This window comes from Oncorhynchus masou, chromosome 28 (genome assembly GCF_036934945.1).
Source record: "Oncorhynchus masou masou isolate Uvic2021 chromosome 28, UVic_Omas_1.1, whole genome shotgun sequence".
Classification (NCBI taxonomy): domain Eukaryota; kingdom Metazoa; phylum Chordata; class Actinopteri; order Salmoniformes; family Salmonidae; genus Oncorhynchus; species Oncorhynchus masou.
The window spans coordinates 82,384,720-82,411,324 of NC_088239.1; the positions used below are offsets into that span (position 1 = coordinate 82,384,720).

The following is a 26,605-nucleotide window of genomic DNA, read 5'->3' on the forward strand; positions in this document are numbered from 1 at the left end:
GCGTCTGAAGACTGCTCTCTAGGAGGGATGGAACAGTCCTCACAAAGACAGACCAACCAGAAACACCTGACAGACTTCAGGTCGATGTAAATACTCGCGCGTCAGGAAAAAGCCCCAGATCCTGACGCCTGCCCCAACTAACGATTTAGGACATAGGAGAGGAGGGTCCACAGTTTGAATAACACTGCTCTGATCAAGCGGAGAGGAGTCCCTCGATCCTGACTTGTCTCCCAGTCCCTACAACTGAAAAAACGCCTCCACAACATGATGCTGCCACCTCCATGTTTCACCGTAGGGATGATGCCATGTTTCCTCCAGACGTGACGATTGGCATTCAGGCCAAAGAGTTCAATCTTGGTTTCATCAAACCAGAGAATCTTGTTTTACTGAGGAGTGGCTTCTGTCTGGCCACTCCACCATAAAGGCCAGACTGGTGGAGTGCTGCAGAGATGGTTGTCCTTCTGGAAGGTTCTCCCATCTCCACAGAGGAACTCTGGAGCTCTGTCAGAGTGACCATCAGGTTCTTGGTCCCCTCTTTGAACAAGGCCCTTCTCACCCAATTGTTCAGTTTGGGCCGGGCGGCCAGCTCTAGGATGATTCTTGGTGGTTCCAAACATCTTCCATTTAAGAATGATGGAGGCCACTGTGTTCTTGGAGACTGTCAATGCTTCCACAGCTCTTTGCCTCAACACAATCCCGTCTCGGAGCTCTATGGACAATTCATTCGACATCATGGCCTAATTTTTGCTCTGACATGCACTGTCAACTGTGGGACATTATAGACTGGGGTGTGCCTTTCCAAATCATGTCCAATCAATTGAATTGACTTTAATGGCGGACTCCAATCAATTTGTAGAAACATCAAGGATGATCAATGGAAACAGGATGTACCTAAGCTCAATTTCTCAATTTCTACATTGAATTAAATTAGAATTGATATCTTAATTTTATGAAATTGGAACTAGACACTTTGGATTTTTGTTTTATTGTAATTTAAATGGAATTGTAAAAACATTTAATCTTTGTAATTTACATGGAACGTAAATATTTAATTTACATTTCCCAGTTAATAAAATTAATGCACATATAATTTCAAACTGTCTGAACAGTGACATGATCAGCCACAAAACCAGATGAAATTGAAGTCAAAATCGGAATTTGTGGAATTGTTGGGGATAATATTGTATGTAGTTCTGTCGTCGGGCTGTTATTGTCTATTCATGTTCTGTATTACGTCATGGTTCATGTTTTGTGTTGGACCCCAGGAAGAGTAGCTGCTGCAATAGCAACAGCTCATGGAGATCCCCATAAAACAACAAATAACAAAAATATTGAATAAGGTAATATGATTTTTGGAATTGACCTAACATTGGAATTTAATTCAGAGGAATTTAATGATCTCTTAAGTCAAAGACTGACCTGGAATTGTAATCCAATTAAATAGAATTTAGAAGGAGATAGAATTGAAATATAAATTAATTTGTGGAATTGACCCAAACCCTGAAGCTAATGTCAACAGAGTAGACATACTGGTACTTACAATCACCAAGTACTGTACTGGATGTTTCAGTTAACATCACTACAGACAGAGGCTAGTGCCAGGATGGAAGAGGCATACTGTGTTAACCGGAATCCCATTTCACGTCACTAAAACTATATTACAATAACCAGCCATACATTTACTACCCAGACTATCAAACCCAGAAGATAAAGGGATTGATAATCCCTAAACTACTATTATATACACACTAGATCTCAACAAAAATAAAATAAAATAAAAAAATAAAGCTTAACTTGTTGTTAATCCAGCCGCTGCGTCGAAAGCAGACCATGTGATTATCTGAGGACAGCGCCCAGCAACAAATGCATAACAAACCAGTGAGTTGAGACATGGAAATAGCGATGTAATATATGCCTTACCTTTGAAGATCTTCATCTGCACTCCAAAAAGTCTCAGTTACAAATGGTCCTTTTGTTCGATAATGTCGTCCTTTATATCCATAAAAACTCAATTTTGGACTGCAGGAGCGGCAGCGTAGCCTAGTGGTTAGAGCGTTAGACTAGTAACCGGAAGGTTGTGAGTTCAAACCCCCGAGCTGACAAGGTACAAATCTGTCGTTCTGCCCCTGACCAGGCAGTTAACCCACTGTTCCCAGGCTGTCATTGAAAATAAGAATGTGTTCTTAACTGACTTGCCTGGTTAAATAAAGGTAAAATTAAAAATTAAAAAATTCTTTTTAGCTAGCTCGCTTCAGTCAATCATCCACTCGGTTTCCTCCTTCAAAATGCATACACAATGAATCCACAGACGTTACCAATAAACGTATCCAAACAAGCCAATCAACGTTTATAATCAAACCTAAGGTACTCTGATACGCAAATAAAGTATACAATTTAAGACGGAGAATCGTTCATTGTCTTTACCGGAAAAAAACAACAAAGAACCCATTCTCATTCACGCGCTTGGAAACACTACAGCCAAAATGGAGTCACCTAGAAAACTACAATTACGGACTAATTTTTCCAAAACACAGCCTGAAACTCTTTCTTAAGACTGTTGACATCTAGTGGAAGCCCTAGGAACTGCAATCGGGCACAATTTCGCCCTATTATAAAAGTGACAGCCATTGAAATCAGTGGTAGGATGATTCTATTTTATTTGGGATGGTTTGTCCTCGGGGTTTCGCCTGCCATTTCAGTTCTGTTATACCCACATACATTATTTAAACAGTTTTCTATCCAAATCCAAAAATGATATCCTAGCTTCTGCGCCAGAGTAGCAGGCAGTTTACTTTGGGGCACGCTTTTCATCCAGACGTCAAAATACTGCCCCCTATCACAAATACGTTTTAACAGGCTGGACATGACATTTTGAACAATGCTTTTTTTCTAATAAGAGCCCAGTTTCATAATATTACCATATATCCCAGCTGCTTGCCGTAGTTTTGAAGTAATCACAAAAAAAGGCATTATTTTAGGTCATCTTTCACCCTGCCAGCTCCAATTAGTTCTATTGAGCACTGTGGCACCGGCCTTCAGAACGTTCTAATCCCACTTTGTTGATTTGATTTGGATTTGTTGTACTGTGTCACAATGGCAGCTTAGTTATAGTTGGCAATGAGACCACCTCACATTGTTTACAGTTCAAATGTAAACAACAAATTACTCAGAACTCTTGAGGTCATTCCCATTGCTTACTATAGGGAAATATAGGTATGTCTGTCTATTTTGCCAAATATCTCGAAATGTGTATATTTAGATTATTTTTTTCAATTCTGACACCATGTTAATCATGAGAATCTCATCTTTCAAATGATGTAAGGCTGGGTAGTGTATCTCGTTGTCATCAAACGCCAGAAAGAGAAGTTTCCATTTCCTCCCCCCTACTTCCTCATTACGCAGACATAAGCATACTTGGCACCATTGAGGTGCGGATGTTTACTTTCTACACAAGTTGTTAAGAACAGATTGTAGTGTTAAAATAAAAAAGGGATACCTTTTTCGGTGCCATTTAGGCTAAATGGATATCTAAGCGCCCCTCCAGTCAAAACAGCCTCTGAGAACGTTTGATTCCAGTCATTTGCTATTGGCTTGCGCTCGTGTTCCAGTTTAGCCAACGTTCTTCAGACGTTTTTCAGCCTTGGGGTGAATTTTGACTCCTATTGTCCAGCCTACCCTTAGTTCCAGCGAAGGGGAATCTTAACGCTACAGCATACAATGAGATTCTAGACGATTCTGTGCTTCCAACTTGGTGGCAACAGTTTGGGGAAGGCCCTTTCCTGTTTCAGCATGACAATGCTCCAGTGCACAAAGCGAGCTCAATACAGAAATGGTTTACCGAGATTGGAGTGGAAGACCTTGACTGGCCTGCACAGAGCCCTGACCTCAACCCAATCGAATACATTTAGGATGAATTGGAATTCCGACTGCGAGCCAGGCCTAATCGCCCAACATCATTGTTCCCGACCTCATAAATGCTTGTGGCTGAATGGAAGCAAGTCAAAGCAGCAATGTTCCAACATCTAGTGGAAAGCCTTCCCAGAAGAGTGGAGGCTGTTATAGCAGCAATGTTCCAACATCTAGTGGAAAGCCTTCCCATTAGAGTGGAGGCTGTTATAGCAGCAATGTTCCAGCATCTAGTGGAAAGCCTTCCCAGAAGAGTGGTGGCTGTTATAGCAGCAATGTTCCAGCATCTAGTGGAAAGCCTTCCCAGAAGAGTGGAGGCTGTTATAGCAGCAATGTTCCAACATGTAGTGGAAAGCCTTCCCAGAAGAGTGGAGGCTGTTATAGCAGCAATGTTCCAACATGTAGTGGAAAGCCTTCCCAGAAGAGTAGAGGCTGTTATAGCAGCAAAACGGGGGACCAACTCCATATTAATGCCCATCATTTTGAAATAGATGTTTGACGAGCAGGTATCCACGTACTTGTAGTCATGTAGGGTACATTCCTCACAAATAAACTGGATTAAATAAATAAAAAGAGAGAACTCACCGTTAACCTTTCCGTTAACATTTCTCCAATAATAACAAATAATTCAACGGCTATGTTTTCCAAGCCATACCAACAACATACTCCTCATAGGAATAAACTGGTTTCCATTTTATGCTCTTGTAAATTTTACCTCCCTGTAAAAGGTCACTTATTCATTGCCTTATAGTTTGGCTCTCCTCCCTCAACATGGCCCTGTGTGTGTGTCTCAGCATGGCCGCTTGTGTACACCATTGTGCATCAGTGACCTTTACACTGTAACAGATCTGCTTAAGTGCAGAGGAAGTCTAAAGTTTACGAGAGGAGAATTAACAGCAGGTAGGACATCTAGCGAGCCTACACTTAGGGGCAGAGTACTGTAGGTTCAGTGGTGCTTTTTCAAATGAAAGTGTGGAGTCCCTGCACCAAGCAAATACATACACACAGCTATCTGGATTAGAACCACACGTTGTATAGACACATACGTTGTATAGACACATACAGCCATCTGGATTAGAACCACACGTCGTATAGACACATACAGCCATCTGGATTAGAACCACATCTGGATTAGAACACAGTTGTATAGACTATCCATCTGGATTAGAACCACACGTTGTATAGACACATACAGCCATCTGGATTAGAACAGCATGGCCCTGTTGTATGTCCAGCACCCTGTGTATAGACACGTACAGCCATCTGGATTAGAACCACACGTTGTATCTGACACGTACAGCTATCTGGATTAGAACCACATGGCAGCCATCTGGATTAGACCACATGTCGTATCACGTACAGCACTGGATTAGAACCACACATTGTATGGATACGACACATACATGCCATCTGGATTAGAACCACACGTTGTATAGACACGTACAGCTATCTGGATTAGAACCACATGGCACAGCTGTTGTGGATAGACCACATGTCGTGTCAGCATGGCCCTGGATTAGAACCACACGTTGTATAGACACATACAGCCATCTGGATTAGAACCACATGTTGTATGTCTCAACATGGCCCTGTGTGTGGATTAACATGGCCCTGTGTGTGTAGACACAACATGGCCATCTGTTGTAGAACCAACATGCCATGTGGATTAGAACCAGCATGGCCCTGTTGTATAGAACATGGCATGTGTGTAGTGTCAGCCATCTGGATTAGAACCACATGTGTGTATAGACACATACAGCCATCTGGATTAGAACCACATGTTGTATAGACACATACAGCCATCTGGATTAGAACCACATGTTGTATAGACACATACAGCCATCTGTATTAGAACCACACGTTGTATAGACACATAAAGCCATCTGGATTAGAACCACATGTTGTATAGACACATACAGCCATCTGGATTAGAACCACATGGCGTTGTATAGACACATACAGCCATCTGGATTAGAACCACATGTTGTATAGACACATACAGCTATCTGGATTAGAACCAACATGGCACCTGTTAGAACCACACGTGTATAGACACATACAGCCATCTGGATTAGAACCACACGTGTGTAGACACATTCAGCCATCTGGATTAGAACCACACACAGCTATCTGGATTAGAACCACACGTTGTATAGACACATACAGCCATCTGTGATTAGAACCACATGGCCCTGTACAGCCATCATGGATTCATGGCCATCTGGATTAGAACATACAACCATCTGGATTAGAACCACACGTTGTATAGACACATACAGCTATCTGTATTAGAACCACATACAGCCATCTGGATTAGAACCACACGTTGTATAGACACATACAACCATCTGGATTAGAACACATGGCCCTGTCGTATAGACACCCTGTGTGTGTGTCTACAGCCATCTGTGATTAGAACATGGCACTGTTGTGTGTCACATACAGCCATCTGGATTAGAACCACATGGCCCTGTTGTATAGACACATACAGCCATCTGGATTAGAACCACACGTGTGTATAGACACATACAGCCATCTGGATTAGAACCACACGTTGTATAGACACATACAGCCATCTGGATTAGAACCACACGTGTGTATAGACACATTCATGCCATCTGGATTAGAACCACATACAGCATCTGGATTAGAACCACACGTTGTATAGACACATACAGCTATCTGTATTAGAACCACAGCATCTGTATTAGAACCATACAGCATCTGGATTAGAACCACACCCTTGTATAGACACATACAGCCATCTGGATTAGAACCACATGGCCCTTGTATAGACACATACAGCCATCATGAACCACACGTTGTATGACACATGCCATCTGTTAGAACCACACGTTGTATAGACACATACAGCCATCTGGATTAGAACCACACGTTGTATAGACACATACATGCCATCTGGATTAGAACCAGCATGGCCCTGTGTGTTAGAACACATGGCGTTGTATAGACACATACAGCCATCTGGATTAGAACCACACGTTGTATAGACACATACAGCCCTCTGGATTAGAACCACAGTGTTGTATAGACACATACAGCTATCTGGATTAGAACCACACGTTGTGTATAGACACATACAGCTGTCTGGATTAGAACCACACACAGCTATCTGGATTAGTACCACTGGTTGTATAGACCCATACAGCCATCTGGATTAGAACCACATGGCGTTGTATAGACACATACAGCCATCTGGATTAGAACCACACGTCGTATAGACACATACAGCCTGTGTGTAGCATGGCCCTATGTTAGTGACACATAGCATCTGGATTAGAACCACACGTCGTATAGACACATACAGCTATCTGGATTAGAACCACATACAGCCATCTGGATTAGAACCACACGTTGTATAGACACATACAGCCATCTGGATTAGAACCACACGTTGTATAGACACGTACAGCTATCTGGATTAGAACCACACACAGCTATCTGGATACGACCACATGTCGTATCGACACTGGATTAGAACCACACGTTGTATAGACACATACAGCCATCTGGATTAGAACCACACGTTGTATAGACACATACAGCTATCTGGATTAGAACCACACGTTGTATAGACACATACAGCCATCTGGATTAGAACCAGCATGGCCCTGTATAGACACATCAGCATGGCCCTGTGTGTGTCTCAGCATGGCCCTGTGTGTGTGTCTCAGCATGGCCCATCTGGATTAGAACCACATGTTGTATAGACACATACAGCTATCTGGATTAGAACCACACGTTGTATAGACACATACAGCCATCTGGATTAGAACCACATACAGCCATCTGGATTAGAACCACATGTTGTATATACACATACAGCTATCTGGATTAGAACCACACGTTGTATAGACACATACAGCCATCTGGATTAGAACCACACACAGCTATCTGGATTAGAACCACACGTCGTATCGACACTGGATTAGAACCACACGTTGTATAGACACATACAGCCATCTGGATTAGAACCACACGTTGTATAGACACATACAGCCATCTGGATTAGAACCACACGTTGTATAGACACATACAGCCATCTGGATTAGAACCACACGTTGTATAGACACATACAGCCATCTGGATTAGAACCACATACAGCCATCTGGATTAGAACCACATGTTGTATAGACACATACAGCTATCTGGATTAGAACCACACGTTGTATAGACACATACAGCCATCTGGATTAGAACCACACGTCGTATAGACACATACAGCCATCTGGATTAGAACCACACGTTGTATAGACACATACAGCTATCTGGATTAGAACCACACGTTGTATAGACACATACAGCCATCTGGATTAGAACCACAGGTTGTATAGACACATACAGCTATCTGGATTAGAACCACACGTTGTATAGACACATACAGCCATCTGGATTAGAACCACACGTTGTATAGACACATACAGCTATCTGGATTAGAACCACACGTTGTATAGACACATACAGCCATCTGGATTAGAACCACACACAGCTATCTGGATTAGTACCACACGTTGTATAGACACATACAGCCATCTGGATTAGAACCACACGTCGTATAGACACATACAGCCATCTGGATTAGAACCACACGTCGTATAGACACATACAGCTATCTGTATTAGAACCACATACAGCCATCTGGATTAGAACCACATGTTGTATAGACACATACAGCCATCTGGATTAGAACCACAGGTTGTATAGACACATACAGCTATCTGGATTAGAACCACACGTTGTATAGACACATACAGCTATCTGGATTAGAACCACATACAGCCATCTGGATTAGAACCACATGTTGTATAGACACATACAGCCATCTGGATTAGAACCACATGTCGTATAGACACATACAGCTATCTGGATTAGAACCACACATCGTATAGACACATACAGCTATCTGGATTAGAACCACATACAGCCATCTGGATTAGAACCACATGTTGTATAGACACATACAGCTATCTGGATTAGAACCACACGTTGTATAGACACATACAGCCATCTGGATTAGAACCACACACAGCTATCTGGATTAGAACCACACGTTGTATAGACACATACAGCCATCTGGATTAGAACCACACGTCGTATTGACACTGGATTAGAACCACACGTTGTATAGACACATACAGCCATCTGGATTAGAACCACACACAGCTATCTGGATTAGTACCACACGTTGTATAGACACATACAGCCATCTGGATTAGAACCACACGTCGTATAGACACATACAGCCATCTGGATTAGAACCACACGTCGTATAGACACATACAGCTATCTGTATTAGAACCACATACAGCCATCTGGATTAGAACCACATGTTGTATAGACACATACAGCTATCTGGATTAGAACCACACGTCGTATAGACACATACAGCTATCTGGATTAGAACCACATACAGCTATCTGGATTAGAACCACACGTTGTATAGACACATACAGCCATCTGGATTAGAACCACACGTCGTATAGACACATACAGCTATCTGGATTAGAACCACACGTCGTATAGACACATACAGCTATCTGGATTAGAACCACATACAGCCATCTGGATTAGAACCACATGTTGTATATACACATACAGCTATCTGGATTAGAACCACACGTTGTATAGACACATACAGCCATCTGGATTAGAACCACACACAGCTATCTGGATTAGAACCACACGTCGTATCGACACTGGCTTAGAACCACACGTTGTATAGACACATACAGCCATCTGGATTAGAACCACACGTTGTATAGACACATACAGCCATCTGGATTAGAACCACACGTTGTATAGACACATACAGCCATCTGGATTAGAACCACACGTTGTATAGACACATACAGCCATCTGGATTAAAACCACATACAGCCATCTGGATTAGAACCACATGTTGTATAGACACATACAGCCATCTGGATTAGAACCACACGTCGTATAGACACATACAGCTATCTGGATTAGAACCACATACAGCCATCTGGATTAGAACCACATGTTGTATAGACACATACAGCTATCTGGATTAGAACCACACGTTGTATAGACACATACAGCCATCTGGATTAGAACCACACACAGCTATCTGGATTAGAACCACACGTTGTATAGACACATACAGCCATCTGGATTAGAACCACACGTCGTATTGACACTGGATTAGAACCACACGTCGTATAGACACATACAGCTATCTGTATTAGAGCCACATACAGCCATCTGGATTAGAACCACATGTTGTATAGACACATACAGCTATCTGGATTAGAACCACACGTTGTATAGACACATTCAGCCATCTGGATTAGAACCACACACAGCCATCTGGATTAGAACCACATGTTGTATAGACACATACATCTATCTGAATTAGAACCACATGTTGTATAGACACATACAGCCATCTGGATTAGAACCACATGTTGTATAGACACATACATCTATCTGAATTAGAACCACACGATGTACAGACCCATACATCTATCTGGATAAGAAACACATGTTGTATAGATACATACAGCTAGCTGGGTTAGTATGGTAGTGTGTGGTGAGTCAATTCTAACCCAGGTCTACATAGGATCTGTCACATTCTCCCTGCCTGGACCAAACCTCTGTATACATGCTGCCAGGCCAACAGCCATGTAGCAGGGCAGGCAGGCAGAGAGACCAGAGACCCGTCTCAGAGCGCTTTGGGGAGGCAGAGAGACCAGAGACCCGTCTCAGAGCGCTTTGGGGAGGCAGAGAGACCAGAGACCCGTCTCAGAGCGCTTTGGGGAGGCAGAGAGACCAGAGACCCGTCTCAGAGCGCTTTGGGGAGGCAGAGAGACCAGAGACCCGTCTCAGAGCGCTTTGGGGAGGCAGAGAGACCAGAGACCCGTCTCAGAGCGCTTTGGGGAGGCAGAGAGACCAGAGACCCGTCTCAGAGCGCTTTGGGGAGGCAGAGAGACCAGAGACCCGTCTCAGAGCGCTTTGGGGAGGCAGAGAGACCCGTCTCAGAGCGCTTTGGGGAGGCAGAGAGACCCGTCTCAGAGCGCTTTGGGGAGGCAGAGAGACCCGTCTCAGAGCGCTTTGGGGAGGCAGAGAGACCCGTCTCAGAGCGCTTTGGGGAGGCAGAGAGACCAGAGACCCGTCCCAGAGCGCTTTGGGGAGGCAGAGAGACCAGAGACCCGTCCCAGAGCGCTTTGGGGAGGCAGAGAGACCAGAGACCCGTCCCAGAGCGCTTTGGGGAGGCAGAGAGACCAGAGACCCGTCCCAGAGCACTTTGGGGAGGCAGAGAGAGGAGCGCTGCAGAGGAAAACGAAAAGATATCCGATTCACTGACCCCTGCCGCCTTGTTCCCCTGCCGAGGTCAGCCGCCACAGCTCTCTCAATTCAATTTAAGGAGCTTTATTGGCATGTGAAACATGTTTACATTGCCAAAGCAAGTGAAATAAATAAACCAAATTTAACTCCCCCTCCCCTTTCTCTCTCTCCATCTCTCCCCCTCCCCGTGGTAACACTAGACTGAGCAGCAAGGGTCCGTTGCCATGGCAGCTGTTCCCCAGAGCCACCAGTGTCTGTCCCGTCAGTGTGGCCTGGTGGCTCCACTGTTGTGGACATGGCACAACCCCTCTCTTCCAGGACCACACACAGCAGCACAGATCAGAGGAGAAGCTGGGTGGATGTTGGGTATAAAGATATCCTCTGTGGACTGGATGACGAAATGTAGAGAGGGATGGAGGGAAGAGGATGCCGCCTCCCTGGGGGGGTTCCACTCTGCATTAATTATTCAGCCCGGGAGGCAGGCAGGCAGATAAGCCGTTTCTAACTTCAGCCTCCATGTCTCTATTTCTGAAAGTCACAAATACAGTGCCTTCGGGAAAGTATTCAGACTCCTCAACCTTAACACATTTAATTACGTTACGGCCTTTATTCTAAAACGTATTCAATAAAACAATATCCTAAGCAATTTACACACAATACCCAATAAATGACATCACAATGCCCCATAAATGACATCACAATGCCCCATAAATGACATCACAATGCCCCATAAATGACATCACAATGCCCCATAAATGACATCACAATGCCCCATAAATGACATCACAATGCCCCATAAATGACATCCCCAAGACTCGAAATTGAGCTAAGGTGCATCCAGGTTCCATCGATCATTCTTGGAATGTTTCTACAAATTGCAGTCCACCTGCAGTAAATTCAATTGATTGGATATGATTTGGAAAGGCACACACACCGGTCTATATAAAAAAGGTCCCACCGTTGACAATGCATGTCAGAGCAAAAACCAAGCCATGAGGTTGAAGGAATTGTCTGTAAGAGCTCCAAGGCAGGATTGTGTCTCGAGGCAGATCTGGGGAAGGGTACCAAAACACTTCTGCAGCATTGAAGGACCCCAAGAACACAGTGGCCTCCAACATTCTTAAATGGAAGAGGTTTGGAACCACCAAGACTCTTCCTAGAGCTGGCCGCCCAACTAAACTGAGCAATCGGGGAGAAGGGCCTTGGTCTGGGAGGTGACCAAGAACCCGATGGTCACTGACAGAGCTCCAGAGTTCCTCTGTGGAGATGGGAGAACCTTCCAGAAGGACAACGATCGCCGCAGAACTCCACCAATCTGGCCTTTATGGTGGAGACAAATCAGACCACAAACAAGATTCTGTGGTCTGATGGAAGCGAGATTGGCATTCAGGCCAAAGAGTTCAAACGTCTGTAAGAAACCTGGCACCATCCCTACGGTGAAGCATGGTGGTGGCAGCATCATGCTGTGGGGATGTTTTTCAGGGACTGGGACTGGGAGAAACCTGGCACCATCCCTACGGTGAAGCATGGTGGTGGCAGCATCATGCTGTGGGGATGTTTTTCAGGGACTGGGAGAAACCTGGCACCATCCCTACGGTGAAGCATGGTGGTGGCAGCATCATGCTGTGGGGATGTTTTTCAGGGACTGGGAGAAACCTGGCACCATCCCTAAAGGGGACCATGGTGGTGGCAGCATCATATTTTGGGGATGTTTTTCAGGGACTGGGAAAGGTCGAGGTAAAGATGTCCTTGAGTGGCACAGCCAGAGCCCAGATGTGAAGTTCTCTGGAGAGACCTGGAAATAGCTGTGCATCCACGCTCCCCATCCAACCTGACAGAGCTTGAGAGGATCTGCAGAGAAGAATGGGAGAAACTCCCCAAATACAGGTGTGTCATGCTTGAAGCGTCATACCCAAGAAGACTTGATGCGCCAATGGCTGCAAAAGGTGCTTCAACAAAGTACTGAGTAAAGGGTCTGAATACATATGAAATGTGATACTTCATTTAAAAATATATATTTTATACATTTCCTAACATTTATAAAAACCTGTTTTTGCTTTGTCATTATGGAGTATCGGGTGTAGATTGATTGATGAGGGGGAAAAAAACATTGAATTAATTTTAGAACAAGGCTGTAACGTAACAATGTGGAAATCAAAGGGGTCTGAATATTTTCTCTAAAAGTCATTGGCCTTTATTCATATTTGCACAACATCTGTTGTGATGTCACACCGTGGTATTTCACCTAATACAGTTGAAGTCTGAAGTTTACATACACCTTAGCCAAATACATTTAAACTCAGCTTTGCACAATTCCTGACATTTAATTCTAGTAAAAATTCCACATCTTAGGTCAGTTAGGATCACCACTTTAGTTTAAGAATGTGAAATGTCAGAACAATAGCAGAGTGATTTATTTCAGCTTTTAATTCTTTCATCACATTCCCAGTGGGTCAGAAGTTTACCTACACTCGATTAGTATTTGGTAGCATTGCCTTTAAATGGTTTAACTTGGGTCAAACGTTTCGGGTAGCCTTCCACAAGCTTCCCACAATAAGTTGGGTGAATTTTGGCCAATTCCTCCTGACAGAGCTGGTGTAACTGAGTCAGGTTTGTAGGCCTCCTTGCTCATACACACTTTTCAGTCCTGCCCACAAATGTTCTATAGGATTGAGGTCAGGGCTTTGTGATGGCCACTGTACATACCTCGACTTTGTTGTCCTTAAGCCATTTTGTCAACTTTTGAAGTATGCTTGGGGTCATTGTCCATTTGGAAGACCCTACCAACATGTATAAATTACCTCAACTAACCTGTAGCCCCGCACACTGACTCGCTACCGGAACCCCCCTGTATATAACCTCACTACTGTTATTTTGATACTTGAGTCTATTTGGTAAATATTTTCTTAACTATTTCTTGAACTGCACTGTTGGTTAACTTCCTATGGCTGTGGGGAGTATTGAGTAGCTTGGATAAAAAAGGTGCCCCGGGTAAACTGCCTGCTACTCAGGCCCAGAAGCTAAGATATGCATAATATTAGTAGATTTGAATAGAAAACACACTGAAGTTTCTAAAACTGTTTGAATGATGTATGTGAGTAGAACAGAACTCATATGGCAGGCAAAAACTTGAGAAAAAAATCCAACCCGGAAGAGGGAAATCTGAGGTTTTCAAGTCTTTGCCTATCCAATACAGAGTGTAAAATCTGGTCCGATTGCACTTCCTAAGGCTTCCACAAGATGTCAACAGTCTCTAGAACCTTGTTTCAGGCTTCCACTGTGAAGGGGGAGCGAATAAGATCTGTTTGACTAAGAGGTCAAATGCCGTGAGGTCAAATGCCGTGAGGTCAAATGCCGTGGTAGAATGCCGTGAGCATGAGCTCTGTTCGTTTTCATTTCTAAAGACAAAGGAATTGTCCGGTTGGAATATTATTGAAGATTTATGATAAAAATATCCTAAAGATTGATTCTACACACCATTTGAAATGTTTCTACGAACTGAACTGGAACTCTCGTCTGAACAAAGTGCCTGTGCCTTGTGAATTTGGATTTGTGAACTAAACGTGTGAACAAAAAGGAGGTATTTGTACATAAATTATGGACTTTATCGAACAAAACAAACATTTATTGTGGAACTGGGATTCCAGGGAGTGCATTCCGATGAAGATCATCAAAGGTAAGTGAATATTTATAATGCTATTTCTGACTTCTGTTGACTCCACAACATGGCGGGTATCTGCATATCTGTATTACTGAGATTTACTGTCAGGGCCAGGTCTGACAATCTGTGCAGAAGATCTAGGAACTGCTATAGGCCCTCCTTGGTTGGTGACAGAGGCACCAGATCGTGAGCAAACAGTAGACATTTGACTTCAGAATCTAATAGGGTTAGCCAGACTGTTCAAGTACCCTCACCAATTAATTTATATACTCTATTATGTCGATGAGGGTGGGGCTCAAGGTGCATCCTTGTCTCACCACACGGCCTTGAGGAAAGAAACGTGTATTTTTCCCATTTTAACCAAAACACTTGTTTTCATACATTTTATGTTGTTTTTCCCCCAACACTTCCCATCAATTTATATAGCAGCCCTCACACCAAATTGAGTGAAAAGCTTTTTTGAAATCAATATGCATTAAAGACTTTGCTTTTGTTTGTTTGTCAATTAGGGTGTGCTGGGTAAATACGTGGTCTTTCGTACGGTAATTTGGTGAAAAGCCAATTACATTGGGGGGGGGGGGTTCTACGCTGACATTTGGATTTTCTAAATTTTATGACCGCTTTAGTTATTCTAGAAATATATATAAAAAATGATTTGGTAAAATATTTAAAATTTGGCCTTCACTACTATTGCATTGAATAACACATTCATGAATGTGATGGACCGGCTTGATTCGGTCTCATGTAGCAAATTAAAAAAAAAATATATATATATATATATATATATATATCTTTTTTAGGTTGGATAAAGGGACCCAAAGCTAAAAAAAAAAAGAAACAATATTATATATATTTTTTTGTATTTATTTAACCTTTATTTAGCTATGCTAGTCTAATTATATCATACACAAGTTGAGGAACAATAGAAAAGTTATGTTTAGTGAGTTCCAATTGTTAGATCCATTGGATTCTTCATTGAGTTGATGTCTGACTTGCTGTTCCTTCTTTTTCCATAGCGTATTTCTGTAATGTTGTAGTGTTTCATCATAGTGAAGGTGTGTTTACTCATGTTTTCTTGGTCTGTGTGTTTCTGGTTGGAATAGGATAAATGTTGGAATGGGGCTAATTGGTTAATGCTTTGAGAGGCACGGCCACTCACATCACATAGTGGACACACACACCTCTATCAGGGGATGGATCAGCAGCTCAATAACACAGTACACTTTCAAAACACCACTGTGACACTCCCACACTGCCTTCCCATGCATTGTGTGCGTTTGTCCCATACACTGTGAAGTCAGGGAAGCGCCGTGACGTCGGGGAAGCGGCGTCGCCGTGACGTCGGGGAAGCGGCGTCGCCGTGACGTCGGGGAAGCGGCGTCGCCGTGACGTCGGGGAAGCGGCGTCGCCGTGACGTCGGGGAAGCGGCGTCACCGTGACGTCGGGGAAGCGGCGTCGCCGTGACGCCTGGCTTCTCTTGATTCCATCAATAACATCTGACCTGTGTGATCAATACAGGAGCTGTGTGTAAAGAAACACAAGCCCCTCTCCCCACACACACACACCTCTTCCCGTCTCAACGCCCACGCCGTACCACAGAAGCTCAATTCGAAGGCTTCGATCAGCCGCTCACAATCCATTATTTCGTTCCGTGTTCTGGTACATTTCTTTGGTTCTCCGTCGTTTATAATAAGAGCTCACAACCCCTCTGTCCCACAACTTTTGTTCTGACGGACAACGAGCACCGAGGAAATAAGTGTTGTAAAGAACTGAGAACACAGTAAAACAGATGAAGGAAAGGCAGCTCTGACTGAGGTTGGCTATAGGATATGACTGACTGCCCACTGATGTTATAGACTGTATTTCCTGCCCGCACACCCGTCCCCACACGCCCCTACACCCGGCCCCTACACCCGGCCCCACACCCCGGCCCCCACACCCGTCCCCCCACCCCGGCCCCACACCCCAGCCCCCACACCCGCCCCCCGGCCCCACACCGCGGCCCCCCACCCGCTCCCCGGCCCCCACACCCGTCCCCCCACTTACGTGAGCTGACTTGATCCACGTACTGGGGCAGGTAGGGGGCCCACAGGTCAATGGTGTCCTTCCTGCCTGACTGACCAATCCTCCGCAGCTCAGCCAGGAGCAGGGCCTGGGCCGCTTCCCTCACCTAGTGGAGAAAGACGCAGGATATTAACATCAGTAGCTGACAACAGAGACATCCCAACAGGAAGGAAACCAGTCAGTCTCTCAGGGTGTACGGCAGTGGACAGATAGCTCCCCTACCCCTCACACAGCTCCACTAGCCCCTTACACAGCTCCCCTAACATAGCTCCACTAACCCTAACCCCTCACACAGCTCCACTAACCCTAACCCCTAACATAGCTCCACTAACCCTAACCCCTAACATAGCTCCACTAACCCTAACCCCTCACACAGCTCCACTAGCCCCTTACACAGCTCCCCTAACATAGCTCCACTAACCCTAACCCCTCACACAGGTCCACTAACCCCCCACACAGGTCCACTAACCCCCCACACAGGTCCACTAACCCCCTCACACAGCTCCACTAACCCCCTCACACAGCTCCACTAACCCCCTCACACAGCTCCACTAACCCCCTCACACAGCTCCACTAACCCCCTCACACAGCTCCACTAACCCCCTCTCACAGCTCCACTAACCCCCTCTCACAGCTCCACTAACCCCCTCACACAGCTCCACTAACCCCCTCACACAGCTCCACTAACCCCCACACAGCTCCCCCCCCCACACAGCTCCACTAACCCCCCACTCACACAGCTCCACTAACCCCCACACAGCTCCCCTCACACAGCTCCACTAACCCCTCACACAGCTCCACTAACCCCCTCACACAGCTCCACTAACCCCCTCACACAGCTCCACTAACCCCCCACACAGCTCCACTAACCCCCCACACAGCTCCACTAACCCCCTCACACAGCTCCACTAACCCCCTCACACAGCTCCACTAACCCCCTCACACAGCTCCACTAACCCCCTCACACAGCTCCACTAACCCCCTCACACAGCTCCACTAACCCCCTCACACAGCTCCACTAACCCCCACACAGCTCCACTAACCCCTCACACAGCTCCACTAACCCACTCACACAGCTCCACTAACCCCCTCACACAGCTCCACTAACCCCCTCACACAGCTCCACTAACCCCCTCACACAGCTCCACTAACCCCCTCACACAGCTCCACTAACCCCCTCACACAGCTCCACTAACCCCCTCACACAGCTCCACTAACCCCCTCACACAGCTCCACTGACCCCCTCACACAGCTCCACTAACCCCCTCACACAGCTCCACTAACCCCCTCACACAGCTCCACTAACCCCCTCACACAGCTCCACTAACCCCCTCACACAGCTCCACTAACCCCCTCACACAGCTCCACTAACCCCCTCACACAGCTCCACTAACCCCCTCACACAGCTCCACTAACCCCCTCACACAGCTCCACTAACCCCCTCACACAGCTCCACTAACCCCCTCACACAGCTCCACTAACCCCCTCACACAGCTCCACTAACCCCCTCACACAGCTCCACTAACTCTAATCCTGGCCTGGCCGTGTTACTCTGTGCACCAGAGAGTTTACGTTGACATGTTTGAATAGATTTGAAATATCTGTAGAGTGATTTACCTCCAGACAGCGGTCCTGCCAGCGGCGAGCCAACATCTCCAGAAGAGGTGGTCTGAACTTGTCCAGGCCCAGCAGGTCAGGCAGCATCACACAGTGCATAGCAGCCAGCTGGCTCCAACCTGCAGGGGTTAAAAACAGCAGCCGCAAGGTCACACAGGGCGACACAGTAGTCACAGATCAACAGTGACCGGGGGGGTTATAACAGTAGTCACATGGTAACAGTGATCAGGGGGTTATAACAGTAGTCACATGGTAACACAGTGACCAGGGGGGGGGGTTATAACAGTAGTCACATGGTAACACAGTGACCAGGGGGGTTATAACAGTAGTCACATGGTAACACAGTGACCAAGGGGGGGGGGTTATAACAGTAGTCACATGGTAACAGTGACCAGGGGGTTATAACAGTAGTCACATGGTAACACAGTGACCAAGGGGGGAGGGGGGGGGGTTATAACAGTAGTCACATGGTAACACAGTGACCAAGGGGGAGGGGGGGGTTATAACAGTAGTCACATGGTAACACAGTGACCAAGGGGGGAGGGGGGGGTTATAACAGTAGTCACATGGTAACACAGTGACCAGGGGGGTTATAACAGTAGTCACATGGTAACAGTGACCAGGGGGGTTATAACAGTAGTCACATGGTAACAGTGACCGGGGGGGGGGCAGTCACAGCAGTCTCATCCGTTCACGGGCGCATTAAAAAAAATAAAAAATATTTGGAAGATCCTACAACCTTCAGACAGACATGAACAAACAGCAAGGAAGCAACCGGAGCTTGTGGACAATTTGAATAACTTTGAATGTCATCAAAATAACATATGAATGTGGAAGAGACTATTTAATATCGAACAATGGTATGCATCCTATTCACATATATCATTCAAATATATGGTTCGGGATTAAATCTTGCCGATTTGGGGATGCACGGCATACAAAATGTATTTGTATGTGAACATCGTATGGTACTATCCAATGCTGCCCCATACAATAAGTACTTACCTTCGTTTGATTTCGGTTCTGTTATGTATAACGCCAATAAAACAGTGTTTCCGCTGCCTCCACAAAGTACTGTTGTGTTACAGCCTGAATTCAACATGGATTTAAAATAGACGTGTTTCTCTCTCACCTTGCTACACACAATATACCCCCTTATAATGACAAAAAGTGAAAACATAGCCGAGAAATGTTTGCAAATGTATTTGAAAATGAAATACAGAAAACTAATTTACATAATTATTTCACGCCCCTTTGCTGTGACACTCCATATTCAGCTCAGGTGCATCTAATATCAGGTGCATCTAATATCAGGTGCATCTAATATCAGGTGCATCTCATAGCAGGTGCATCTCATAGCAGGTGCATCTCATAGCAGGTGCATCTCATAGCAGGTGCATCTCATAGCAGGTGCATCTCATAGCAGGTGCATCTCATAGCAGGTGCATCTCATAGCAGGTGCATCTCATAGCAGGTGCATCTCATAGCAGGTGCATCTCATAGCAGGTGCATCTCATAGCAGGTGCATCTCATAGCAGGTGCATCTCATAGCAGGTGCATCTCATAGCAGGTGCTGATACAAATCGACTCAGGGGTGTGAATACTTAAGTAATTTAGATATTTAAATTATTTATTTTTTAAACATGTTTTCATTGTCATTATGGGGTAAAAACAATTTCAAATAAATCCATTTTGAATTCAGATAACATGTGGAAAAAGGGGTGTGAACACTTAAGGCAAATTTATTTTATTTTTTATTTATTTTATTTTTTAATTCAATTATTTACTCACTACAGAATTCAACAAAATGTCAGGGGCATCTATGTCACCATCTTTGTAAAATGAGTAATTTATTATTTCATTAAATCCAAGGCGTCGAAAAAATAATTACAACATTGATTGTTAAAAATTGCAACAAACAATTGTTTAATCATTTGCCAATATTGCATTGGATCTGCCTTTTGTTAAAGAATAAAAGGCCACTCAGGACACTTACGCAACTATCTGTTGCACTGCAAATATCAGTGAACATATTTAGATTCCACAGAGAAAATGTTATAGATCCTGAAAGTGTACATTTCTATGAATCTATTGAATTAACTTGAAAATATATGTTCTCTTGTGATGAAAGGAGAAAAACGAAAACCACATTTTAGTTTTTCTATTTAAAAAAAAATTTAAAAAAATTACGATAATTTTTTTTTTTTTAAATCCACCTGGAAAAATGCTTATTGAATCCAGCTGAAAAATACAACATGAAATTCAGCACTGCATAAAAAGGGAGAAAAAGCCAAGTGGGTCCCCGTGATTCAGCTGGATGTGTTGATGTTGGGGGTGTTTTCTGGTAGTCTCCCCGGCGGAACCAGCATGCACACACAGTGACATCTGGAACCACATTCACAAAGCATCCAGTTGCCTTATTCATTAGAATTTGATTTTTAAAAAGCAGCAAAACAACACAGATGCTTTGTGAATATAGGTCCTGTATAGGAAAGACTAACAAGACATGGAAATCACCAGGACAAAAGACAGACCAGAAGAGACAGACAAAACAACACACGACCGAGATGGGGCACTATTTGGACCAAGGGGAAGATGAGCGCATGGCAGATGGGGGGGGGGGGGAACAGAGAGAATTGAAATTGAGAGAGAAAGAAAGATGAAGATGGAGAGAGTATATAGTTAGAGGGCAATGTTGTCAGGGGTTGGTTGTACCTTCGTTGACTGAGGGACAATGGAAAGCAGTTGGACCTGGGGGGAAAGCCCCAATGCCAGGACTGGTAGAAGCAGCAACAGCAGCGGCTTGCAGAGGAAATTAAAGATCAGTCAAGAGGGAGAAAAATAAAAATAAAAACACACGGACTCCACAGTTTTCAGGAGAACAGCAGTTAGTAACAGAGATGAAGCAAACAGAGAACCACAGAGTTTGGGTCGGGAGTTAAAGATTTCAGAAGATTTTCTAGCAAATTGATGTAAATATCAACAGTTGCAGTAATTTCATTTTAGTTTTAAAAATGTGATTTTTTTTAAATTTGTTTAAATCAAATTAATTACAGAGCTAGGTTTGAGCATTTGAAACCTTTTTAAATTTATTTCAGCCCAAACATGTAATTATTGATGTCATGAATCATCTAAATGTTGCGTTTTATAAAACAAATGCCATAATTTTTTTTTAACAAAACATAATACATAACTTCTTGTGACAAAAACAAGTATACACAGTATACTAAATATTTTGGACACATCTACTCATTCAATGGTTTTTCTTGATATCTTCTACATTGCATAATACTAGTGAAGACATCAAAACTATGAAATAACACATATGGAATCATGTAGTAACCAAACAAGTGTTAAACCAATCAAAATATTGGTTTCAAAGAAGCCCCCTTTGCCTTGATGACAGCTTCGCACACTCTTGGCAGTCTCTCAACCAGCTTCACCTGGAATGCTTTTCCAACAGTCTTGAAAGAGTTCCAACATACGCTGAGTACTTGTTGGCTACTTTTCCTTCACTCTGTGGTCCAACTCATCCCAAACCATCTCAATTGTGTTGAGGTTGGGTGATTGTGAAGGCCAGGTCATCTGATGCAGCACTCCATCACGCTCCTTCCCTTACACAGCCTCGAGGTCTGTTTTGGGTCATTGTCATGTTGAAAAATAAATTAATTCCCATCTGGTCTGGGCTTAGTGGGTCTGGCATATTGATGCAGAATGCTGTGGTAGCCATGCTGGTTAAGTGTGCCTTGAATTCTAAATAAATCTCTGACAGTGTCACCAGCAAAGCACCATCCCACCTCCTCCTCCTCCATGCTTCACAGTGGGAACCACACATGCAGAGAACATCCACTCTGCGTCTCACAAAGGAACGGCGGTTGGAACCAAAAATCTCAAATTTGGGCTCATCAGACCAAAGGACAGATCCCAACCGGTCTAATGTCCATTGCTCGTGTTTGTTGGCCCAAGCAAGTCTCTTCTTATCTGTGTCCTTCAGTAGTGGTTTCTTTGCAGCAATTCGACCATGAAAGCCTGATTCACACAGTCTCCTTTGCACAGTTGATGTTGAGATGTGTCTGTTACTTGAACTCTGTGAAGAATTTATTTGGGCTGCAATTTCTGAAGCTGGTAACTCTAATGAACTTATCCTCTGCAGCAGAGGTAACTCTGGGTCTTCCTTTCCTGTGGCGGTCCTCATGAGAGCCAGTTTCATTATAGCGCTTGGTGGTATTTGCGACTGCACTTGAAGAAACTTTCAAAGTTCTAATTGAAATGCATTCCAGGTGACTACGTTATGAAGCTGGTTGAGAAAATTCAAAGAGGGTGCAAAGCTGTCATCAAGGCAAAGGGTGGCTACATTGAATAATCTCAAAACTATTTTGATTTGTTTAACACTTTTTTAGTTACTTCCATATGTGTTATTTCATAGTTTTACTGTCTTCACTATTATTCTACAATGTAGAAAATAGTAAATATAAAGAAAAACCCTTGAATGAGTCGGTGAGTCCAAACTTTTCACTGGTTCTGTATATAAATGTATACAGCTTGCTGGCGTTAGCTAGCTGAACGGTTAGTGTTGTCTTTTCACTGGTTCTGTATATAAATGTATACAGCTTGCTGGCGTTAGCTAACTGAACGGTTAGTGTTGTCTTTTCACTGGTTCTGTTTATAAATGTATACAGCTTGCTGGCGTTAGCTAGAATGAGAGACCAGAGAAACAATAAAGTACATCAGATGAGAAACAGAACAGACGTTTCCAAAAGACATGTGTATTGGTCAGACACACGTCATACACACACACGCGCACACACACACACACACACGGTGGGAGAGTTCAGTGGGGAAAAAAACGTGTTTTGTTTCCAAACCGGCGAGTTAGGAGGATGGATTTGGGCTGTTATGTCAACTAGGAAGATGGGTGGTGGTGGCACAAACCTGTCATGTGACCTGAAAAACCCACCTGTGGTTTCCCCACTGAACTCTCCCTAGAGAGGAGCAGAGCGGAGGAAGGCGAGTGCGAGAGAGGGGTGAGGGCTGGGGGCCCGAGAGAGAGGTGAGGGCTGGGGTTCGAGAGAGAGGTGAGGGCTGGGGTTCGAGAGAGAGGTTAGGGCTGGGGTTCGAGAGAGAGGTTAGGGCTGGGGTTCGAGAGAGAGGTGAGGGCTGGGGTTCGAGAGAGAGGTGAGGGCTGGGGTTCGAGAGAGAGGTTAGGGCTGGGGTTCGAGAGAGAGGTGAGGGCTGGGGTTCGAGAGAGAGGTGAGGGCTGGGGTTCGAGAGAGAGGTGAGGGCTGGGGTTCGAGAGAGAGGTTAGGGCTGGGGTTCGAGAGAGAGGTGAGGGCTGGGGTTCGAGAGAGAGGTGAGGGCTGGGGTTAGAGAGAGAGGTGAGGGCTGGGGTTCGAGAGAGAGGTTAGGGCTGGGGTTCGAGAGAGAGGTTAGGGCTGGGGTTCGAGAGAGAGGTGAGGGCTGGGGTTCGAGAGAGGTGAGGGCTGGGGTTCGAGAGAGAGGTGAGGGCTGGGGTTCGAGAGAGAGGTGAGGGCTGGGGTTCGAGAGAGAGGTGAGGGCTGGGGTTCGAGAGAGAGGTGAGGGCTGGGGTTCGAGAGAGAGGTGAGGGCTGGGGTTCGAGAGAGAGGTGAGGGCTGGGGGTCGAGAGAGAGGTGAGGGCTGGGGGTCAAGAGAGAGGTGAGGGCCTTTGGTGAGCAGGCACTAACAGGCAGAGAGGAAGCTCAAGCCATGAAAACAGTAAATAATACCAGGAGGAAGAGAAGGAGTCGAGGGAGAGGAGTCGTCGTCGAGGGAGAGGAGTCGTCGGGGGAGAGGAGTCGTCGGGGGAGAGGAGTCGTCGGGGGAGAGGAGTCGTCGGGGGAGAGGAGTCGTCGGGGGAGAGGGGTCGTCGAGGGAGAGTCGTCGTCGAAGGAGAGCAGGAGGCGAGGGAGAGGAGGAGGCGAGGGAGAGGAGGCGAGGGAGAGGAGGCGAGGGAGAGGAGGCGAGGGAGAGGAGGAGGCGAGGGAGAGGAGGAGGCGAGGGAGAGGAGGAGGCGAGGGAGAGGAGGAGGCGAGGGAGAGGAGGAGGCGAGGGAGAGGAGGAGGCAAGGAGAGGCAAGGGAGAAAAGGAGGAGAGGCTGGCAGACTGATAGCAGGTTATCGGTGTCAGAGCAGTGTCTGTGTCCCTGGTTGAAATCAAACCTCTCCCTTTTCATGGTGAAGTCAAACACAATAATGCAATAAATGTATATGTAATATAATGGATTATAATATAATGTATATGTAATGTAATATAATGGATTATAATATAATGTATATGTAATGTAATATAATGGATTATAATATAATGTATATGTAATGTAATATAATGTATTATAATATAATGGATTAATGCAACTAAAATTATAAAGGCATTGCAGAAACGCATATTGAATGTTATTTTTGTTGTTGTTGTTGTTGTTGTTGCCGTGCGCGAATAAAGCCGTTTCAGAATAAAAACCTATGAAGCAGTAGAAGTCTTCCTCCAGTCCGACTGCCGTTCCCATAATAAAAAGACGAGACGTGATCGTGGATTCTCTCCCCCCCATCGCTCCCCTTCTCGCTCCCCCTCTCCCTCCAAGCCCTTCATGTTCCTTAATGGCTGTGTGACAGCCTGAGAAAGCATTAGTTCCTCCAAATCCCTCTCTTTTAACAAGTTGCTACAACGGCTCACCATGCCGTTCAAAACACTTACAAAGTGTTCCAAATTGCACGCTATTCCCTTCATTAGGGCACTACTTTCGTATTTATTAGTTATATTTATAAGGAAACGGGTACCATTTGGAACGGAGCCTCGGCCTTTATCTTGGCACCAGAGTTAACAGAACGACTCCATTAAAGAACACTTAATGATACAATCGTGGAACAGTTTTCACAAAACGCGTTCAGATCAATAGAACAGGAAACGAGAGAAGAAGAAAAAAAACCTTCTCACGCTTTGAGTAACTTTCGTTATCTCCTCAAAACCAAAATAAAAACCAGAATCAATAGCCACTATATACAGTGGGTATCATTATCTCTTCACATTATGTGGTGTTACAGTGCGGGATTGAAATAGATTCAATTGTGTTTTTTTTTTTGGATCTATACAAAATACTAGATACTGTCAAAGTAAAGAAACATACACACACACACACACACATATTTTTACAAATGACGAGCAATTAAATAACTTAAATAATTGGTGCATGAGTATTCACACCCTTTGTTAAAGCAAACTGAAATTAGTTCAGGAGTCAAATTTGGCTGAACAAAAAAAAAAACTTAAATTAAATGAACTTACTCTGTGTGAAATGATAGGGGTTGACTACTCCTTCCTCTGTCCCCCATACATACATCTGTAAGGTCCCTCAGTCTAGTAGTGAATGACTAACCCTTCCTGTCCCCCATACATACAGCATCTGTAAGGTCCCTCAGTCTAGTAGTGAATGACCACGCCTTCCTGTCCCCCATATATACAGCATCTGTAAGGTCCCTCAGTCTAGTAGTGAATGACCACGCCTTCCTGTCCCCCATATATACAGCATCTGTAAGGTCCCTCAGTCTAGTAGTGAATGACCACGCCTTCCTCTGTCCCCCATACATACATCTGTAAGGTCCCTCAATCTAGTAGTGAATGACTAGCCCTTCCTCTGTCATACATACAGCATCTGTAAGGTCCCTCAGTCTAGTAGTGAATTTCAAGCACAGATTCAACTACAAAGACCAGGAAGTTTTTCACTGCCCTACTTTTGAGGCTTTTGATTGGCAGATGGGAAACAACAACAAAATCCGACATTAAATATGTCTTTAAACATGGACCAGTTAATAACGATGCTGTATTAAAACCACCCCAGACACAAAGACGCAGTCGTCCTTCCGAACTGAGCTGCAGGACGGGAAGGAAACTGCTCAGGGATGTTACCATGACTCTATTGGTGATTTTAAAAACAGCTTACAGAGTTCAGTTTGGCTGTGATGGGAGTAAACTGAGGATGGATCAATAACATTGTTGTGACTCCACAATAGGATAAAG

The 26,605-nt window shown here is 44.6% G+C and overlaps 1 protein-coding gene across 1 annotated transcript in view; it reads right to left on the reverse strand.

The window, feature by feature from the left end:
- Positions 1–9,599: 9,599 nt before the first annotated feature.
- LOC135517077 (WD repeat-containing protein 7-like) overlaps positions 9,600–26,605 on the reverse strand; it is a 110,431-nt gene continuing 93,425 nt past the window's right edge. The window contains exons 19-22 of the mRNA XM_064941099.1: positions 18,578–18,696; positions 16,822–17,066; positions 16,185–16,397; positions 9,600–9,663 (exon numbers count right to left, since the gene is read on the reverse strand). Of these exons, the coding sequence (XP_064797171.1) occupies positions 9,600–9,663; positions 16,185–16,397; positions 16,822–17,066; positions 18,578–18,696 (641 nt within the window). The remainder of the gene's footprint in view (positions 9,664–16,184; positions 16,398–16,821; positions 17,067–18,577; positions 18,697–26,605) is intronic.